Source organism: Eumetopias jubatus, unplaced genomic scaffold, assembly GCF_037043125.1.
Source record: "Eumetopias jubatus isolate StellerSeaLion01/CBP00866 unplaced genomic scaffold, mEumJub1_p1.0 scaffold_2, whole genome shotgun sequence".
Classification (NCBI taxonomy): Eukaryota; Metazoa; Chordata; class Mammalia; order Carnivora; family Otariidae; genus Eumetopias; species Eumetopias jubatus.
In genome coordinates, this window is record NW_028274808.1 from 190,224,067 (window position 1) to 190,245,514 (window position 21,448).

The 21,448-nt window shown below is 38.4% G+C and overlaps 1 protein-coding gene across 1 annotated transcript in view; it reads left to right on the forward strand.

Annotated features, from left to right (window-relative positions):
• Window positions 1-21,448, forward strand: part of TAPT1 (transmembrane anterior posterior transformation 1) — a 57,945-nt gene that overhangs the window by 27,661 nt on the left and 8,836 nt on the right. Inside the window, exons 4-11 of the mRNA XM_028087257.2 lie at window positions 8,062-8,224; window positions 10,801-10,936; window positions 12,466-12,563; window positions 12,743-12,812; window positions 14,071-14,151; window positions 16,739-16,848; window positions 19,113-19,172; window positions 19,550-19,618. Coding sequence (XP_027943058.2) covers window positions 8,062-8,224; window positions 10,801-10,936; window positions 12,466-12,563; window positions 12,743-12,812; window positions 14,071-14,151; window positions 16,739-16,848; window positions 19,113-19,172; window positions 19,550-19,618 — 787 coding nt within the window. The remainder of the gene's footprint in view (window positions 1-8,061; window positions 8,225-10,800; window positions 10,937-12,465; window positions 12,564-12,742; window positions 12,813-14,070; window positions 14,152-16,738; window positions 16,849-19,112; window positions 19,173-19,549; window positions 19,619-21,448) is intronic.

Sequence of the window (21,448 nt, forward strand, 5' to 3'; positions counted from 1 at the left end):
TCTACTTCCGTTAAAGGTTGATTTGTCTCACCTGTAGCTGTGCTACATTCCATCTTTTTCAGCAAAAGCCAAAAGTGCTCTTTCCTTCAGTCTGACTTTTATTTTTTCAAAGAGATAGAAAGAAATTAAAAGAACAATAAAGAAGTTGATTGTGTTTTGTTTTTTTTCTGAACTGTTCCCTTATCCTTACATTCCTATATGTCTTTTTACTGTAAGAAAGTCACTATCTTCCTACTCTCTTAATTCTTTCTAATTATTGCCCCCAAAAGGGGGAAAAAGGATATTCATCAGAGTAATCAAGATGCTGACATGAAAACCATGACCTTGCAGTCTCTAATACTGTTTTCAGTATCACATCAATAGTTGTGTCAGGTTGTTGCCTTCTTTCCGTATTTGTGATTAGTGTGCTTGCTTCCTCTGCTGCAGAGTTGTATCTGGTAGAGCGTGTGTAAGAGGCTTTTGAAAACTGACAGCCTCCCAGATTTTCTGCTTTAGAATTTATTCTTTGGACCAATTTCTAAATATTCTATAAACTTGCCATGGTTTTTGGTTTGGGTTTGGGTTTTGCCACTTTGGACAACTTAGTACACAAGCCTTTCACTAAAGCTAAAGGTCAGAGCAATCCTGCACACCCTTACGAGAACCCAGCCTTCATTGTGACTGCCCCCCCCCCCCCGCCCCGGCAGGCACTTTGCCAGCTTTGGGGCCTGTTAAAATATTGTTCTTTTGAGAAGTTGGCAGGGTGATTATCTTGACTTGGTAGGTGTGTTTGTGTTGCCTACAAAGGATCACTGCTTCCATAAAGTTTAGTAGTCTCAGGAATATTTATTTGAAAACGTTTTACTAATGAATTAACAATCTTGAAAAGTCTTCACTCCCAGATATTTTGTTGGAGACTAAAATAAGTAAAGAAATATATCCAAATTGTTTAAAAGCAGATCCCTGTGTTTCTTCCCTCTCTTGCATATAGGGTAGTATCATTTTAGAAAGACATTCGAGAAACTTCTTGAATTAGGATAATTTTTTAATGATGGTATGGAAATCAGAATTAAATTTTGATTCATTATATGAGGTACCTGTGTTTCTTGGAAGAATGAAAGTATTTCATTTTTTAGAAGAGTAGACTGCTCTGTATTATGTTAAAGAGGTATCAGACCTCATTTTTCCGAGTTTACTTATAGAATAAATGAAGTAACCAATTGTGGAAGTGTTTTTTATTTACCTGGCATTTTTGTGAATCCTCTTTCCTGCTCAAACTTGTGACTTCATTTTGTGTTTTAGAATTCTGCATAACATTTCAGTTAAAAGTTGAAGGAGATTGTAGAGAAGATGGTACTATCTGGTGCCAAGAACTGAGTTATTTTTGAAAACTTTGCTCAAACATTTTAGATGGTAGTAAGTGTAGAGTAGGCTTAATAAATGCCAGAGTGTTTTTCTTTGCTCTTACTATCAAAGCAAATAAAATCTGTGCAAGCAAATTTCCTGATCGCACTTCTCTTTTAGGCAGAAGAACTCCTTACATAAGGCCTTGTGGACCTTTTTGTGTTTAAGAGGCAAGAGTGTCTTTTTCCTCTGCGAGTTTACCCCACAGGAAGGCTTTTATCTCTCAGAAGAATGGTGAATTTCAAATGCTTGAGAGTTTCTTAACCTATTGGTCTTCCTCTGTATACCTTACTTCCTTCAAGATATTTCACCCAAAATTCACTTCACACACACACACACACACACACACACACACACACACACGATTTTTCTCTTCGACATAAGCCTCAATTGTGCCCTAAATGGTTTAATATCCCCCTATAGCACACGAAGGGAGAGCTCTTAGTGGCTTTCTCTGGGGAAACAAGTATGTTTGTGATTTCCTCTTACCAGGTTGATCTGCGTGGCTGATATGTAGAGAGCAATATATTTGTTTTATTAGAGAGTCTTCATAAATCAGGTTTTGTTGTCCCGTTTCCTCACCATGGCACTCTTAAGTAGCGTAGCAACATTACAACCTTCTCTCTTTCTTTCTCTCTCGTGAATCAGACCGAAGGGAGGAGCACTTTCACTTCCTTTATAGAATGGAATGTGGTGTGTCACAGGGACTCCTTGTGGTGAGTAAACCCTGATTTTTCCTTCTCTACTCTTGGCCAAATTGACATCCGTGCAAACAGATATTACTTCTAATGGAAACAACAAAAACAGCATAGGCAGACATAACCATTTGAGGACAGACACTTGAGGAAAACGTGGTCTCTATCTTTACTTGGTCCTAAAGCTTTGTCCACATTTTTGCAAGATTTGACCCATGATCTTATCTAACGTAGGAAAATCACTCAATCAAATGATCCTTAATTACACTTGTTGTCCTAGACCTCGAGAGCAAGTACTTTTTCCCCAATGCCACAGTAGTCAACTGAGCTTATAATAAGTTCCTTCCATATAAGCAGTTTTTGTTTTGCATTACTCCATAGCTTTATTAAACCAGTTGGGGTTTTTTTCTAGTATAGTTTGAAATTATTTTAAAGACCAAGGAAACACTTTAATCATTCAGTTTCAGCACTTAGTAATTATTTTTCTACTGTATGTCAGGAAAACTTAAAAGATTTAAAATACCATTTTTTTTTTCTTTAAGATTTTATTTATTCATTTGACAGCACAAGCAAGGGGAGCGGGCAGGGAGAGGGAGAGGGAGAAGCAGGCTCCCCGTTGAGCAGGGAGCCCAATGCGGGGCTCGATCCCAGGACCCTGTGCTTATGACCTAAGCTGAAGACAGATGCTTAACTGACTGAGCCACCTAGGTGCCCCAAATATACCATTTTCTAATTAAGGAAAATATCTTAATCTCAATACTTTATTTGAATTTACTTCAAAATTATAAAGGGACTTCTTTTTTAAAAATGGGAACCATATTGAATATTTTACTTTTTCTTATTTTACATTGTTTCAGGTATACTACAAAGAGCTAAAATTGTTAAAAGAGAGAAAGAAAGATTCAGTCTATGTATTTTACAATGAACTATCTCATGCCGATAGCTTGATACTTTTTTACACCAATTTGAAAATCAACCAGGCAGGGATTATCCCATTTTTCTTACTTATCTTTGTTGCCTTTTCTTTTTTCTTGGTTTTTCCCTGTGCTACCAGTTTTTACTTTAATCTTAGCATGTTACCTTTTGCTACCGAGCAGGAGGAAGAAGCCTGCGTAGATCATCTTTGCCCACTGCATTGTTCTGTTCCCACGAATCTAGGAGCCCTTTGAAAAACAGGCAGTGCTTTAATTGACAATTGCGCATATCCAGTGGAAGTATTTGAATGAGTAAAAGATGAAATTCAGAAATGAGAAAATGTGGTTTCTGTATGAGTGGCTTAACATGAAAATTAAAAAATATATATTTTAAGTTCTGTTGAATATCTTGTTTAATGTTAACTTGTCTTGCCATAACTCACAGCCAAACCTGTGAATTAGATTAGTGGGTTTTTCACTTTGTCCAACAGCTTATTCTACTTATTTGTGTGTTCATGTGAGATTTCTAGCATTTGCAAAATGAATTGCTAGTAACTACCATTTAACAGACATTTATAAGGAAGAACTTGAACCTTAAAGTATTGTTTGACAGCCAATTCCAAGTTGATTGGCAAGGCTGTGGATAAGCTTTTTATGGAGCTGGAAATACTTATCAGGTAGTCATCTAAAAATACCCTGACAGAGAAGGAAACAAATACTGGGACTGGTTCAGGTTCTTTTAATGCTGTGAACTTATTTTGAGGTCAGGTCTTTTCTTACTCAGAGATGCCATGAGACTATACAGATGTCTTTTAAGGTGCAACCTTAGAAATAGTTTTTATTTTTGCAACTTTCCTTTTTTATTAACAGGAACGTTTATAGGAAAACAAGACTGTTTCTTAGGAGTTCTGCTACTTTTATTCTTTATTTGAATAATACTCCTTAAAATCAGAAACATCTCCAGAGCAACCACTTAGGACATTAGCAAAGGAGATTTTCACCAGAGCAGGGAGCACACAGAGAGCAGTGGATCCAGTGAAATATGGTCCTGTTTTTTTCTCTTTTTAGGAATAAAGAACAAAAATGATGGGTATATTTGCTTTTTAGCACAAAATTTTTCCAAATGAGCTGTCAGTACAGTGATAAGTTATATCATATTAATTTATACTGAAAGAGAAAGGGTACGGAGTTGTTGATTTAAAAGTTCTCTTAAAGAAGAGTCTAGAATGGTAGATGGTAGTCATGAACGTGCCTTCTGGAGCCCGACCGCCAAGGTTCAGATCCCCGCTCCTCCACCTCTTGACTTAATAACTGTCCAGCTGTGGGCACATTCCTGACTGCACCTTGCCTCATCTGTAAAGCTGAAATGGTCTAGATAGTACCTGATTATTGTGAAAACTGAAATGAGTATATTCCAAGTGCCTAGAACAGTGCCTGCCACATAGTAACTGAAAATTGTAGCATAAGGTGTTTGTACGACTTTTCTGTGGTTTCACAGCCTGGTTTGATCCTAGGCAAGGATCAAATTAGATCCTTGCTAAATTAAAGTTGTTTACGTTTGCTTGAGTTTAAATTTTTTTTAAGATTATTTATTTATTTATTTATTTGACAGAGAGAGAGAGAAATAGTGAGAGCAAGAACACAAGCGGGGAGTGGGAGAGGGAGAAGCACGCTTCCCGTGGAGCAGGGAGCCCGATGCGGGGCTCGATCCAAGGACCCTGGGATCGTGACCTGAGCCGAAGGCAGACGCTTAACAACAGAGCCACCTGGGCGCCCCTTGATTTTAAATTTTTATCATCTTAGTTCAAAATATGTCATATTGTGTTACTTGGGAATATATATTTCAATGTTTGTTAGCTCTAATTTGCAGCAATGACTTATAATTAATAACAGCATTCCTTCATAGACACACATTAATACATTGGCCATTTGTTGTATATGTTTATAAAGACACACGATTGGATATGATATATATAAAAGTCCTTTGTCTCTTAAATAAAGTTATCTGGCTGAGATCACTTAACTAAGTAGTTGCCAATCTGGTACCAAAAGCTCTAAGTATAGTTTTCTTTAATTAGTTATCAAAGTCACCATTTTAATTAATGTATATTAATTAATACTACCCTACTTTGGGTACCTATCATTTTCTTTAATTCATAAAGCGTGACCTATAGTTCCTAACTACAAAGGCGCACGCCTCTTGGTGATTTGTGGCATTCAGCATATGCAGAGCTGCACCCGGCACTTCGCAGGCAGGACGGCTGCTGTAGTCCGTACTGATACCAGCTTGTCACCCCGCTGTCCCAGGGGACATTCACACACGGGCCAGCAGCCCAGGAGTGTTCAGAATGCCTCCTCTTCTCATTGTTTGAATGAAAAACATGCTTCGCTCCCACTCTCGACAAATGTACTACCTCTTCTGTTTTTAATCTTGTAGGGTGGGAGCAAGGAATTGCCTTATGATGGAATAGCCCCTTGGCAGAGATCTGTGTTCTGGGCTGGGTGTTTAGGAGAATGGGAGGTGATGATCCCTCTGGTTCCATAAGGGGAAACGGACCGGCGTCCACTTCCCGGCTCCAGGAACAGCACTGGAGAAGAGTCAAGGGGACAGGGCAATAGTGCTAGAGATTGATCAACTTTGTCCTTGATGCAATTTTGCCCAAAACCTCAGCTGCTAAGAATAATTTCACTTTATTAGTTTATAGTGCTGGTCTCAAGACACAAGGTCTGACATAGACAAATCTAACCTGTCTCCCCATTTAGACTTGCCGGTTCAGCCCGGTGTCTTCCCATGTACTTCTAAACCTTTGTGGACGTAGTTCTCACAGAATTTACCTCTTTTCAGGATTTTTGCAATATCCTATATTCTTTCTGTGAACAAATCAATTTCATATCTGACTGAAAATCATGTGCAGTGTGCATTGTGAAAAACAAGAATGAGGTTCTGTATCACCTGCTCACAGAGCTGGTATTGCAAGCCTTGTTTGTAAAATAATGCTTCACTGTTCTTGTAAAACAGTGTTTCAGGTAACGGTTTGGGAAGATCTACAGATTCCTTGTTGAGCCCTGCAAGGCTCTCTCAAAGAAAAGAGCCCTTGATCTGAATGTGGACAATGGTTAGGGAATAGTGAAGACGTGAAGACCTCAGAATGCCGAGGGCCAGCTGGAAAATGAGCTCACCCCTGAGGTAGTTGCTAGAATGTTGTCACGATGGTGGGAATGAAGAGATTCTGCAACTCTTGAAGAAAGTACTGGGGGCTTTTTATTGGTTACGTAAAAGCTTCCCAAACAGGAGATGGAGCATTTCCTTTCTTGAGGAATTCGCCTACAGTAGACATAGAGCAAGCTGCCTTCCGTTCTAGCCACAGGAGTTTCATATCCACTGAAAGAAATCATAAATTTCTTCTCTTCTTTATATTTTTTGCTGTGTCTTAGTCAGATGTTTCTCTCCATGCACAATTTAGGTTTTGCTCTTCATACTCTGACCTTGAAGTGTAAGGGAGGAAACTTCTTTTTTCTCATCTAGATTCTTCTGCTGGTCCAATAATTAGATTGTCATAAAACAGTTTCACAGGAGAAAAATGTAATTTCATACATACAAGAACTCATAAAAATAGGCAACTCAAAGAAGTGACCAGGCAGGACACTTTTATACCTTTAAGACAAATAATAAATTTGTGAAGAATTAACAAGACAAAGAAGTTTGGGCTTGGGATATTAAATTAATGAAGAAGTAACAAGGGTTGTTTATACAGCTTTTTCAGCTGTGAATTTCTTATCTCTCTGGTGGTAAGGGTGTCTTCTATGCCCAGGTGCAGGGAGGCTATCATTCCCTGGGGAATTTATCTCCCACTTTCAAGGGGACAGAGGAGGTCAGAGTGTCCTTCTTGCACCAGCTGTTTCTTACGTAACTTTAATTCAAAATAAGATGCCACAGTACCGTATTTTGAAGTGGACTGGCTTGAACCCCATTGAAGTAAGCAACGATTCTGCTAGTGGTAATTAGGAAAAAACTAGTTTCAGCTCCTGTCAAGCCAGTAAGAAAAAGATAGGAGGGGAGAATTCCACAGAAAATATAAATAACTTAAATATATAGAACTATGCCACTATCCTAAAGGGAATAATTAACTGAAACTGTGCTAGATGCCATTTTTCAGCAGTGCGATTGGCAGAGATCCAACAGCCGGTAGAATCCCGATTGCTGCACATGCGCGGCAGCCTTCCCCAAGAGCTGCTAGTGAACGCGCGCATTGGCACAGCCATCGGAGAGGGCAGTTCACTGCTTCTGCTGAGGGAACATACCCTCCGATTGTAGGAATTTATCCTACAGATGCATTCTCATGTATGAGGCATGACATGCACATGGCATCATGGTTTGTAGTTGCAAAAGACTGGCCATCTGCCAGGGTGGTCCGTAAATCACGGCGCATCCACACAGTGGAGCAGGACGCCCTCATAGAAACACGAACTCCTTGTGAAGCGACATGGAGGAACCTGCTCTCCTGGTAAATGGAAAGGGCAGAGCGCTACCCGTGTGTGGAAAGGGCTGATCCAGCGGGCTACAGGGCTTCAAGATGAGGCTTAGGTCAGAATCATGGAAATCTACTGTTTCAAAGCGTGTTATCAGCAGACTCCGCCCTCTGTGTTCCCTTTGTTAAGAGGACCCACTTTTTTTTTTTTGAATTTTTTATTATGTTAATCACCGTGCATTACATCATTAGTTTTTGTTGTAGTGTTCCATGATTCATTGTGTATAACACCCAATGCTTCATTCAATACGTGCCCTTTTTAATACCCATCACCAGGCTAACCCAACCCCCCCACCCCCCTCCAATTACTATTAGAAGTGGGAAGAGGACCCACTTCTAATAGTAATTCTGGTTTAACACCTTTATTTTTGGTTTTGTAGAAAACTTCATACGGTTGAGCAGTCAGTATAACTTGTTAGTTCTTAAAAGAGCGACTTAATTCTCATTATTATCTCTGTCTTCCAGTGTACGTCCAGTAAAGATTATTTCAAGAGCATGTAAAGTAAAACTCATGTTTTTATTACTTCTTATGTATTTCAGGGACAGACGTTTGCTTCAGCCTGCTCAGGTGTGTGACATTCTGAAGGGTGTCATTTTGGTAATCTGCTATTTTATGATGCACTATGTTGACTACTCCATGATGTATCACCTGATAAGAGGGCAGTCAGTCATCAAGCTCTACATCATCTACAATATGCTTGAGGTGAGTGAAGGCCTTCCTGTACCTGCACGGTCGGCCTAGCCTCCTGACCTGCGCAGGCTTGATCAAGGCGCAGACTTGGAGCGAATGATACGGAACACTCACCTGACAACTCTAGTATTGGGACTACTGGCCTTGGTTCATACAGTCGCTTGGAGACCTTGTTAAAATGCAGATTCTGATTAAGTAGTTCCTGACTGAGACTGGGACTCTCGTCCTCATAAGATGGTGCCTGCTGCTGGTCCTCGGTCCCCGGGCATGACATGTCCTCAAGTAGGAGAGGAGAGTACCTGCTGTCTAGAGACTTTTTAGTCAGTACCCCCTTGAGAATGTAAATTGTCAGATGGTAGGGAAATTTGTTTGCAAATCCTTTGGAAACCCATGTATACTTCTTACTAAAACTTTAAAAAAATTATGAAAAAATGTTAGGATCTTATATATTTTTGCTATAATTTACTTTTAAAGTGCTTTGGAATTTTTACATAGAGCAAGTAAACATAACTTTCCCAATTTCTCCAAGTACTTAATATTTTCTAAAAAAGATTTTATTTATTTATTAGAGAGAGAGAGACAGAGGTAACGAGAGAGAGCACGAGCGGGGAGAAGGAGAAGCAGACTCCTCGTTGAGCAGGGAGCCCGATGCGGGACTCGATCCCAGGACCCTGGGATCATGACCTGAGCTGAAGGCAGACGCTTAACCAATTGAGCCACCCAGGCGCCCCAATATTTTTAATGCAATATATTTCACTTTAAAGCAGTCAATATGTGAGAATCTGCTTTCATACAAAAAATAAATTAAGTAGCTGCACAAAGCAAAAGAAATATGCTTTGCTTTATAGGCAGAATTTTAATCAGTTCTTAAAATAGCAAGTCACTCTAGGTTATATGAGAAAATTTTTGAGATTCAAATGCAGTTTCCTATATTTTTAGGGACACAAATAAGGTCTACTTATCTTTTAACTTAGCTGGGAAAGGATTTTTCCTCGTGAGTGGGCAGATGGAGGGGTGTAGGGGCTGCTGGCCTTTCTGCTCTGAGGCTGCATTTCTGTGGTGGATGAGAGCTTTCCCTCTCTTCCCAGAAGCCACAGAACTCTGGCCGTCCTGGTTCCTCCTAAATTCATTGACCAGTAGGATTTAAAACCACACCCCAGCTTCCTGATTCTAGGCTCAGTGCCTGTGCTCCTGCTCTGCCCCACCAAGTAGGATGCAGACAGTGTGGTGAAGTTTGTGGGGCAGAGTAGCCATTCTTTCACAGAGAGAAAAGCCTGGGCTCCTCTCGTTCTTTCTGTGGCCTCTCAGGCTCCTTCATTGCCTTCCCTCTTAGGGGATTGCAGGTGACACGGGCTTCTCCCTTCCCCCATGCTTAATGCGTGCGCCCCCTAGTTTACAAAGCCCCCCGTAGGGTGGCCTCAACACTGTTATTAGAGAATAGGCCTCAAGGGAAAGGGTCCATGAATTGCTGATCAGAATGGCTGAAATGCGTATTCGCTTTGCAGACTATACTTGTTGAAGTGGTTTCAGCATAGCGGACAAGAGTCCTGGCTCTCTTCTAGAGATAAGCCATCTCTGACCGACCCCCACTTCTTCCACTCACTGCCCCGCTGCCCTGGACATGGCTGCTAGTTGCTGAGTGTCTCTAACTCTTACTGTCTCATCTGTGAATGTAGGTGTTAGGGGAATTATGAGCATGCAGGGAAGCAGTGTAGAGACAGGGCTTAGCGTGGTGCCAGACATGTGTTGAGTGCTCCCTAAACAGTGGGTCGCTGTTATGCCTGCGTTCGGCAAATATTTAATCGACAGTTACTTCATGCCAAGCATTGCCCTAAACCCTGAAGATCCAGAGGTGAGCAAAGCCTGTTCTTAAGGAGCTTATGTTCTGCAGGTGGAAAAGAGACTGTAAACCAGGAGGTATTTGGAAGTGATAAATACCGTAATGAACAAGAACAGGGTGATGGATTAGAGACTATGGGAGCCAGAGATTGATGGTCTGGGTGTGGATGTAACATTCTAGCCGAAGCCTGAATAATATATGCCGTTTCTTTTTTACCTGCTGCTTTTTATTCATCATACTCTCTTCATGGAGATCGATACCTCAAAGTGTCTTTAGGAAGTAAATCTGCATATTACATACTCTGTGATGAATCCAAAACAAATTACAGCTACTGTTGTCTACAAATATTAGGTGCAAATACAGTGGGTCAAATGATATGTTTATCCTAAAGGACTTAAGTTCAAATCCTGAATCTGAATTTAAAGAATTAAAATCAGACTATGATTGTGATGTGCCTCTCCCTTTTATTTTTGCCACTATGTAAGACTCTCCTTGTTATAAATATATAGCTAATTAGACAAAGTCTAATTCAAATAGTACAAGATTTTGAGCACTCACTGTGTGTCAGAGAATAAAGAGATCCCTGCTGTTCTGTGGCTTGCCTTCTAGTGGGATTTAAAGTCAGAGCTCCACTATTTTTGAGTTGCATCTGAGTTTTAGTAACATATTTAGGTGGAATATTAAGAAACACTTTTCAGAAAAAAAAAAAAAAGAAATGAAACATTTTTCCAATGATTTTTCTCCTTAGGTAGCAGATCGTCTGTTTTCATCATTTGGACAAGATATATTAGATGCTCTCTATTGGACAGCAACAGAACCTAAAGAAAGAAAAAGAGCCCATATCGGAGTGATCCCTCACTTTTTCATGGCTGTTCTCTATGTCTGTATCCTTTAGAATTACTGGAAATTTCAAGTCAGTGCGTATTCTACGTTATTTTATTTGGTTAGCTATTTCTCAGATTTAAAGGGGTACATGTATGTGTGTCCTGAAGGTTAACTTGAAATGTCTGCTTGCTTTTAATTAATTGGTTATAGTAATAATTGTAAATTAAAGAGCCTCATGTATCTTTGCTCCCTTTAACTGGCAGAAAACAGTTCTAGTCTCAGTGTGACTGATTAGATGGAAGAACTTGAGAATGCAAGGTTTGTATTTATACATACTTTATAGAGCTCAACATAACCTCCATACCTATACTGGAATTATTTGGAAGTTATCTTAAAGCCTATGAATTTTTGTTAAAACGTAGGGCTTAAAATGTATATGGTTCATCTAGAGGTAAAATTTGAAATTGATTGGGGAGGAATTTTGGAAGTTTTATCTCCTCTGCTCCCCACAGAGGGTGGGGAGCTTATTTTAAAGCTTATCTTTTGAAGAGTTAAAGGCTTCACTATATAAACTGTGTGCGTGTGTGTACGTACCCATCTGTATATTTGACACACGCACAGCTGCACTGGAGTTCCATATGGGGTCCAGACTCATTCACAGGAATGTGTACTGACTCTGGAAGTGTTGTACTTGAAAACATTGGGTTAATACTTGGAAAGATACGGGGTTAAGTGGGAAGATATCTATAAGGGTAATAGTTTGTTCCAAGTATGTGGAGTAAAACAGTTATTCTCATTTAAAGAAACTATTCCATGTGTAATATGAATATAATTCTGCAACTTGTGACTATCTTCAAAAATGACGTGTAAAGAAGAATGTCAGTTATCAGACATTTCTTATCATCTTACATCCCCACTCCCCCACCCCCTGCAGAACTGTAGAAGCCAGTTGCTTCCAGACTAACTTTTACTTTGTGTTCTTTTCTATTTTAGAATGCAAATTAGCTAAGTCTCTTTTTTCAGTATTTACCATAGTTTATTCCACTTATTAGAAACTTTTTTGAGGGCTTGTTTCCCAGATCTTGTGCCTAATGCCAGAAGTCCAGAAAGAACAAGATAACCATCTTCTCAGACTCACAGTCTAAGTGAATAGATGCCCAGAGGCTCATTTCTGCTTTTGTTTCGTATGGGTCCCATACATATTACCTGTCAAATTTGTATCAACTATAGCTAATAAGATAATAAAACACTAACACAAGACTGGATTTAGAAAGCATGATCATCCCCACCATTGTTCACTTTCTAAATTACATAGTTTTTTTTTTTTTAAAGATTTTATTTATTTATTTGACAGAGAGAGACACAGCGAGAGAGGGAACACAAGCAGGGGAAGTGAGAGGGGGAGAAGCAGGCTTCCCGCCGAGCAGGGAGCCCGATGCGGGGCTCGATCCCAGGACCCTGGGATCATAACCTGAGCCGAAGGCAGACGTTTAACCATCTGAGCCACCCAGGTGCCCCCTAAATAACGTAGTTTTATCTACTAATATGAAAACAGACAAGCTTTTTCCTTGACATCACTCACTGCTAGTTTTGCATGCAATTCTCATCATGGTTCAAGCAACAACTCTCAATGTGGCTTTTAACTCCCACAACAAGTCACTGCTTACTATCATGATGTCTAATAATGTAAGTATGAGATTTTATTTTGTATTTTTGAGGTTATATGGGCACTTTAATGGCAGTATTCTGGATGGAATAAAATTAATTTTTTAATGGTATTTACTGTCCAGGAAGTTTTATATATAGCTTTGTCCATTTTTAAACTGTTAGAATGATAAAGGTGATATTTTTGTTTACTATTTCAGTTTGTTGAAATTAAAGGAAGTGTTTTCAAGAAGTTTGAAAAGAACAATCTTTTTCAAATGTCAAATAGCGGTAAGTACACTTAGCTTCTACGTGCAGCTTTAGGCAGTATGATTTTGCAATTCGTTCTGAAACTCTGTGTCACGTTTCCTCTGGGCTACTGCTTCTTTGACTTAGCTGTGCTTTCTCTTACTCTCTCAGCATCTTTACTGGGTTTTCTTGTTATCGTGGTTATCGTAATCTCAAGATATTTAAAATAAGATAATAAAATATGACAAACATTTGTATAGCACCATACCATACTTTCAGAGCTTCTATTTAATCCAGAAATTTCTTTGTAGCAGATGATATTCCATTTTATAGATGTGGAAACTAACACACAGAGAGAGTAATTTGACTTCCCCAAGGTCACCTGCACAGATGTCAAGAGCAGAGTTAATGACTGTAAACCTCAGATTGTCTCTCTGTGCTCAGCTTTTTCAGTTATGCCTTACCGGCTCCTTACTAACCCTGAGAAGAATGAAAGCACAACATCTATCCCTGGAAACATTATCTTTCATAGTTACAAAAATCAAAGCAGCATAGTGTCTTGGTTCTCAAAGTATAGCCCATGGAACCTTGGAGGGGCATCCACAAGACCCTGAAGTGAAGTTCACAAAGTCAAGACTGTTTCTTGAGAATATGAAGACATAATTTATCTCTCACTGTGTTGACATTTGTACTGTGGTGGAAAAAGGGGGTGGCAGAGCCCTGATGAGATACCGGTGCCCACCCCCCAGAATGGCTGCTCCCCATAGTCTGCTGCTGGCGAACGCTAGCAGGGGTACCAAGTGACTGGCCTTCTCATGCTTTGACTGTGTGAGTGGGAAATACTAGATTTGCCCTGGAAAACCTTCTGGTAGTTTCTTACACAGTTAAAGGTTTGCCTGTCCTATAACTTAGCAGCGAGAACACATTTTCACAAAAGACTTGTACAAGAAATATGGCAGCTTTATTCATAGCAGCCAAAAACTGGAAACAACCCAATGTCTGTCAATAAGAAAGTAGATAAACAAATGGTGGTATAGCCATGCTGTGGAACACTACTCAGCTATTAAAACAGACAAAACCACTGATATGTTCAACCATGTACAACACTGGAATTTCCATACCTGAATTAGGTCAGTGAAAGACATAAATGCCTTACCAGTGTAACACCATCTTATATATAAAATAGTATATTTATTTTGCAGACATTTATGTGTAATTGTACTTTATAATATTCTGACTAAAAGTTATACATGAACTATATTATTTATATACAGTACAGTATATGTTAATTTTTTTTCAGATATTAAGGAACGATTCACGAATTATGTGCTTTTGCTAATAGTGTGTCTAAGAAACATGGAGCAGTTTTCTTGGAATCCAGGTACGTAACTCTTAACAGATACAGTGCCTTCTAATTTTACTCTTGAACCAAAAACCATTCTTTTACATGGAATAAAGTGAATATTGCAGAGAACTTCAAAAACTTCAGCTGCTCCACTCCATGGGTGTTGGAAATACCTGTTTGGGTAGAAGGGACTGATCATGTTCCCCGTAGTGTGGTGGGTGGTAGGATGCCACACAGCGTGAAGTAGTCTTTGGCCTGTCATTTCCCGTCAACCTCACAGTGTCTCTAGAGCTGGGTACTCAGTGGGTGAGTGGACACTGCTCAGCACTGCAGCCTCTTTGTTTTCTTAACTGTAGTGTCCTGGGGGTTACCTAAATGCAGTCGGCTCTTTTTCATTTTCACGCTTCACCGAAAGAACTTTCGTTCTTAACATTTGTTTTTTACTGATTGACTGCCTCTTAATTAGCATTTTTTAATTAGCATTTTGAATAAGGATAAATTGAAAAAATATCATGTAAGGCAGTACATTTGGTTACTTATGCATCTTTAAATCAAGGCTGACAGGAAGTTGCTGAGATTCTATGAATTTTCATTATCCATTCACTTAGCAGGCATTTCCATAAAGCCAGGCACTGTAGCATACGTAGGGAGTCCTAAGATAGATGTAGGACTCTCAGGCTCATAGTAGAAATTGACAGGTGATTATAACACAGTCTGGTAATGCTGAGTGAGGTTGGTGGGAAATGGTCAAGTGCTCAGGTATCTCAAGTAATTGAGAGTTTTTTTTATGTCTTGACATTTTTATGCAACCTCGTTCTTTAGGACTGAGATTATACTTTGCATTTTATTTATTGCCCTCAATGCCATGCACATTCCAGGCTTTTAATAACTTCTTGTTCATTTATTTTGGTTCATTTCTAGTTTTCAGATACCTGTGAAAAACCAGAAACAGGTGTTAAATGAGATACATGATCTTGAAAATATATTGCCAGAAGTTATTTGCTTATAGAAAGCATAAGATCAAATGATCTTTTTTCCAGTGGCTTGAGTTCCTGTCTGAATAAATCCAAAGTCTGCCTGACTTTTGGCAGCAAAGCCCTCCTCCACACACACTGGATTCTCCGTTTATAACCAAGGCAGCTAACATAGTATCTGTTAGAGGCAGGGGAGTGGGCATGTGCAGCTGGTTCCGGCAGAACTCACGTGGGATCAGCAATCCTGGAGCAGGGCTGTTGTGCCAAAGGACAGTAATCCTGAGCCTGCTGACCACTGGATGTTCAAAATCCTCTTCTCATTTGTACTGTGACTTTCAACTAATTATCTTAGGTCTTCTTTATTACTGCTATGGCAGAGTGTGATAAAAGGAACACTTAATATTTTTTACTCTTTGATTTCTTTAATTTGTTTTCTTAAAAACCAAAATACCATTTATGGAAGCTTCCTGTAAGTTTCCAAGATCATGAGTAACATAGAATAATACTAGCTATTTTGTGTGCCAGGCACATTATTCTGCACTTTATCTCCTTATTTAATTCTCATAATGGCCAAGTATAGAGACTTTTTATTTTGTAGATGAGGAAACTGGAGCTTAGGTCATTAAGAAACTTGCCCTAGGTCATGGAGCCAGTTAGTGGCAGAGTTCAATGTTGAAAGAAGTTTCCTCATTCCCAAAGCCCCAACACAATGCCAGGCCCACTGAAACTGCCAGCACAGAGAGCCGGAGCTACAGTCTCTCCACCCCGCCTTCCAGGGCCCAGATCCCAAATTGCCTAGGTCCTTGTCAACGTTTCTAACCTTTTCTTGCTCAGTTCTACCCTTAAATTCTTCTTCAGGGTCTTAGGAGGTTATTTGTTTGCATTTTTTATCAGGTACTTGATACCAAATTGACATTTTTTTTTTAAAGATTTTATTTATTTATTTGAGAGAGAGAGAGAGAGAGACAGTGAGAGAGGAAACACAAGCAGGAGGAGCGGGAGAAGGAGAAGCAGGCTTCCTGCCGAGCAGGGAGCCCGATGCAGGGCTCAATCCCAGGACCCCGGGATCATGACCTGAGCCGAAGGCAGACACTTAACGACTGAGCCACCCAGGCGCCCCTCAAATTGACATTTTAATAAATATGATAAAGATGAGCAAATGTGACAAATTGCATCAGTGTGACATAAATGATCAGTATCTTTAAGTCATAGTGATAAAGAGGGGAAGAGATTGTTCAGTTGACTTCAGCACATGTCCCTACTAGCTATTTACTGTCACATTAGGCAGCTATAGAATTAAAGGATGTTATGACAAGCCTGCTTAATAAGAATTAGGCATTCTACCGGTGTATTGGCTCCGTGAAGGAAATTGGGGGCTCTGTTCACCTCTGTGTCCTGCCCTCAAGGGTTTAGCACAGAGAAAATACGGAATAAATAGCTGTTGAATGAATTATCCTTTAACTTGATAAAATATAGCTCTTTTGATAATTAATTGAATGCTAGTTTTGTCTCTGTTATCATTTATTGACAACATTGTAGGTTAGCCCTGTGGAGATTTCAGATTTCTATGGCAGCCTGTGATATTATACTATGTGATGTTCTATTCATATTAAGAGATTTAATTGTCTCTTTTCCCCTATCTTTTCTAGATCACCTCTGGGTGTTGTTTCCAGATGTCTGTATGGTGATTGCATCAGAAACTGCTGTGGATATTGTAAAACATGCCTTTATCACCAAGTTCAATGACATTACCGCAGATGTATGTATTTTAATAAGCAGTTCAGTGTTTAACGTTGACTTCTGTGCAAACTGGTACAGCCACTCTGGAAAACAGTATGGAGGTTCCTCAAAAAGTTAAAAACAGAACTACCCTATGACCCAGCAATTGCACTACTAGGTATTTATCCACAGGATACAAAAATACAGATTCGAAGGGGCACATGCACCCTAATGTTTATAGCAGCTTTATCAATAATAGCCAAATTATGGAAAGAACCACAAATGTCCATTGACTGATAAATGAATAAAGAAGATGTGTGTATGTATGTATGTACACACACACACACACACACACACACACACACACATCAAAAAGAATGAAATCTTGTAATGACGTGAGGAACTAGAGTGTGTTATGCTAAGCAAGATAAGTCAGAGAAAGACAAATACCATATGCTTTCATTCATATGTGGAATATAAGAAAGCAGAGGAACATAGGGGAAGGGAAGGAAAAATAAGATAGAAACCTAGAGGGAGGTAAACTGAGGGTTGCCGAAGGGGAGGTGGGCAGGGGATGGGATAAAGGACTGATGGGTATTAAAGAGGGCACTTGTTGGGATGAGCAGTGGGTGTTGTACGTAAGTGATGAATCACTAAATTCTACTCCTGAAATCAGTACTACAATATGTGTTAACTAACTTGAATTTAAATTTAAAAAATAAAAAGATAATAATTACGAAAAGTAATATTTTCTAAAGCAAAAAAATAATGACTTCTGCTGCTTAATATTATAAAGATGTAAAATAAGGCTAGGTTTACTCAGTTTATTAAGATAAGAGTACTACTTTGAAGTTAGCATTATAATTTTGAATTTTTAAAAATTATTATACTACAGAAAGTATGTTATTTCAGTATTGAACAATCCTGGTTCCATACTTTTGGGTGGAAGTATAGTTTGGCCAATAGTTCAGTAGAGTGTCACTAACTGAGAATCATTATAAATTGTTAATACTATCATCTGTGTACTTAAACTTTTTAAAAATCACATTGTTTCTTTTTTTTTTTAAAGATTTTGTTTATTTGAGAGAGAGAGAATGAGAGAGAGCACGAGAGGGGGGAGGGTCAGAGGGAGAAGCAGACTCCCCGCCGAGCAGGGAGCCCGATGCGGGACTCAATCCCGGGACTCCAGGATCATGACCTGAGCCGAAGGCAGTCGCTTAACCGACTGAGACACCCAGGCGCCCAAAAATCACATTGTTTCTATTTAAGCATAGACTATCAAACCTTTTCTCTCTGGCTAGATTTTTTTAAGTATTTTGTATTTAAAAACTGATTATTTTTCTGTGACTGTAGATTTCTGAAAAGTTGTAGAAGATAACTTTTTTGGTGAAAGCACTCAGGAGATTTGCTTTATGTTTCATCCAGCTGTTCTGTGGACTTGCCACAAATAGAGGTGTGCTGTAGACCCATCAGACAAAAAGCCTGGGAGTTCCAGAGCCCTCCCCATTCCTACCTCCGCCCCAAAATGAATATTCATTTGGACAGTTTCCTAGATTTTATTTGGCTTGTACTTTGTCTTACCATGGTACTATTTCAAAAGGCAGAGATTTGAAATCTAACGTGGTTGCAACTGCTACAATATGATGATTTGATTAAGAGCTTCTGAATGCTTTAATAAACTTAAATAAGATTTTACACTCTTTTGTAAAGCACCGATCAAGTAATTTCACTGTTTACTCTCTTGGTTTCCTCAGTGCAAAATGGTCCCCTTTTCATGGGATCAGTTTCTTAGCATCTGAAGTCAAAATTAATAAACTTGATTCAAGTACTTAGTGCAGTTTTTAGTGAAATGACAGTTTCCAGTGCTTTCGTAAATGTTACATTCTCAAACTCAGTTTTACATCTTGCTTAGCACCCAATGTTGAATGAGGTATCATTATCATTACAAAGACAGTAATAATTCTTAAACTATGCATTTAAAATTTCAAAATTATTTTATATTTATTATGCTACTTAAAATAGCCACTCTTCCCCAAATTCTAAACTCTCAGGATCATAATCATTGACTGTTTATCCCTCTTTGAAGAAAAATCTTTACAAAGCTTGTGAACATAACAGTTGGGGCTGAGGCTGTTTTACCTTTACTGTAGGAAAACAGAGAAGCACTATCCAGATGTCTCCTTGGCTATCAGCACCTTTTTCCTGGTTAATTATTAAACGTTCTCATCTACAAAGTCAATTAAATCTTTGCATATTGTATATTTGCACTATATCACTTAATATTTCACTCTTACTTGTCTTTAGGTCTACAGTGAATATAGAGCCAGCCTTGCTTTTGACCTTGTTAGCAGTCGACAGAAAAATGTGAGCATTATATCGAAGACATAGTAGTCTGAAATTACCTGAACCATGGTTTAATTTAGTGTGGAATATTGGTTAAGGGAAAGTTGCACAAACTTCAACTTCCTACTTATCTCTGTTCTCAACATTATGTTTGTAATTTAGTAAAATAATGATAGTACTTAGTATTAAATAAGGTATGATTTCTGTAGCATACTAACAGTTATACAACTTTGGATTTAAAATTTATGAACATTTAGATTTCCACATTTTACTCAATTGCATAATAGTTGCCGGGTTCTCTTTTTGTGCATAGCCTCACTCATTGAGAACGTTTGCTGGTGGTAAGTGAAAGCGAACTTTTGCAGTGCCAGAAATCCTTCTCTCCTTTCTCTGTGCAGGCATATACTGATTACAGTGACTCCGTGGCACGGAGGATGGGGTTCATCCCTCTCCCACTAGCTGTTCTGGTAAGTTCGTACTTTTTTCCCCTTTTCTACAGTGAGATAGCTATTATGATAAAGTATTAATAAATGAATTATCAAGAAGTTTATTTCAGAAGGACCTGATATAAAAACTAAAGGGTAAATGATTTGGAAGGAAATTTTAAGTTACAGTGTTATTCTTTTGGGTTTTGAGCTGTCCAACAGATAAGTAATTTTAACAAATATTTTATGTAATGGCTTTCCTGGTAATGAGAGTACTCATTTTTGCTTATTCATTTGGCAAAGATTTTTCTTTTTGAATGGAAATGCCTAGTGGTAGGCATGTGCGACCACTGTAGCATATATTAGCGGAAGTCTGAGAAGTCGATCCAGCATTTCTAAAAGGCACTTTGACTGCTTTGATGCAGTAATTGGAGGTCTAGGAATTTATCCTAAGAAAATAGTTGTAAAAGGCACATGATCATTTATAGGCAAGATTATGCATTGCAGTGGCATTTATAATAGTAAAAATTTGGAAAGAAATAAAATATGTTAAATAAATTTTGTTATGCTCAAGTGAAGACATAGTCTCTGTCCATTACAGTCATTACTTTTTACAATTGTTCCAGAGTTTTTATGATAAAAATTTTTACTGTTATACTCAGAAAAAAATATATATATATATATTAAATATTAGCACTGAAATGTATTAAATCAATCCAAAAAATAGTCACCAACTTTGAATATTTTAATGAATTGCTCAGAACAGCCTTGCAAAAAGTTACTAGCCACATCAGGCTATAATAATGTTAATTAAGGTTTGCTGGCTGTACCTGTATTTGATTATATTCCTCGTTGGCTACCTCTTCTCACATCAAAACAAATGAAACCGTCTTTTTGCCAAAGGACATCTAGAGTTCTCCTGTAGATGCAAAGTGTCATGGAAGTCAACTAAGAGATGTATAAAGAAATTGTAAGTGATACCAACTGTATTTGAGACTAGCTTGCCTGACCTTTTTTAAAGGCTGGAAGATTAATAGATTTAATGTTCTGTAAATTTCATTGTGACTCTCCAGACAACCACATCCTAAATGTTTTCAGTTCTATTAGTAACTTGTTACATAATAACATAGCTTTCTTTTGTTTGGGAAAATGAACTCCTAGAACTGTGGAAAAACAGAGTATTTTAAGGAGTAAAATTGTTTAAGAGATTGATAGAATGTTAAAATTTTTCTGCATTTGTTTCCTAGAACTGGAAACATGATACATATAGTGTAAGGATAAACCTAGATTGCCTGACTTTTTTTATTTTTAAAGGATTGGTTAAATGATTGGATTTAAATGTGACTCTGCTTTGCCAAATAATAACTAACTAGTAGTAATTTATTTGCCAGAAAACTCTTCATAATTAGTATGGATTTTTTAATTTAGTATTTTTAAATTTTTCTCTGGCCTTTGTTTTATTCCTTAAATGAGTTTTTATGGTTGTTGTACCAAAAGATTTAAGTTTAGCTGATGATTGATTAATGAAATGCTTCTGAAGAGCCTCCTGCATTTTCAGAGGGGATCATGCAGTTAGGCAGTGATCCAGTGGGTTTTCTCCTGTAGCACTTTTCTCGCAGAGCTCCAAAGTGACCCCGTAGCTTTGGCAGCCACCTAGGAGCCTTGAGGAATATTCTGAGGCCTCTTAAGGCCCACGAGTGGCAGTGTTTCTCTCTAAATGTTACCTTATGTCCTAAAATGAAATCATATCCAGGCAAAGTAAAATAAATGATATATTAAGGTCTCATGGAAATTAAGCTTTGGACATATGTACCTTAAAATTATCTAATAATATGTTAAGTAAAAATGAAATCATTTAAGCCTTGAATGCAG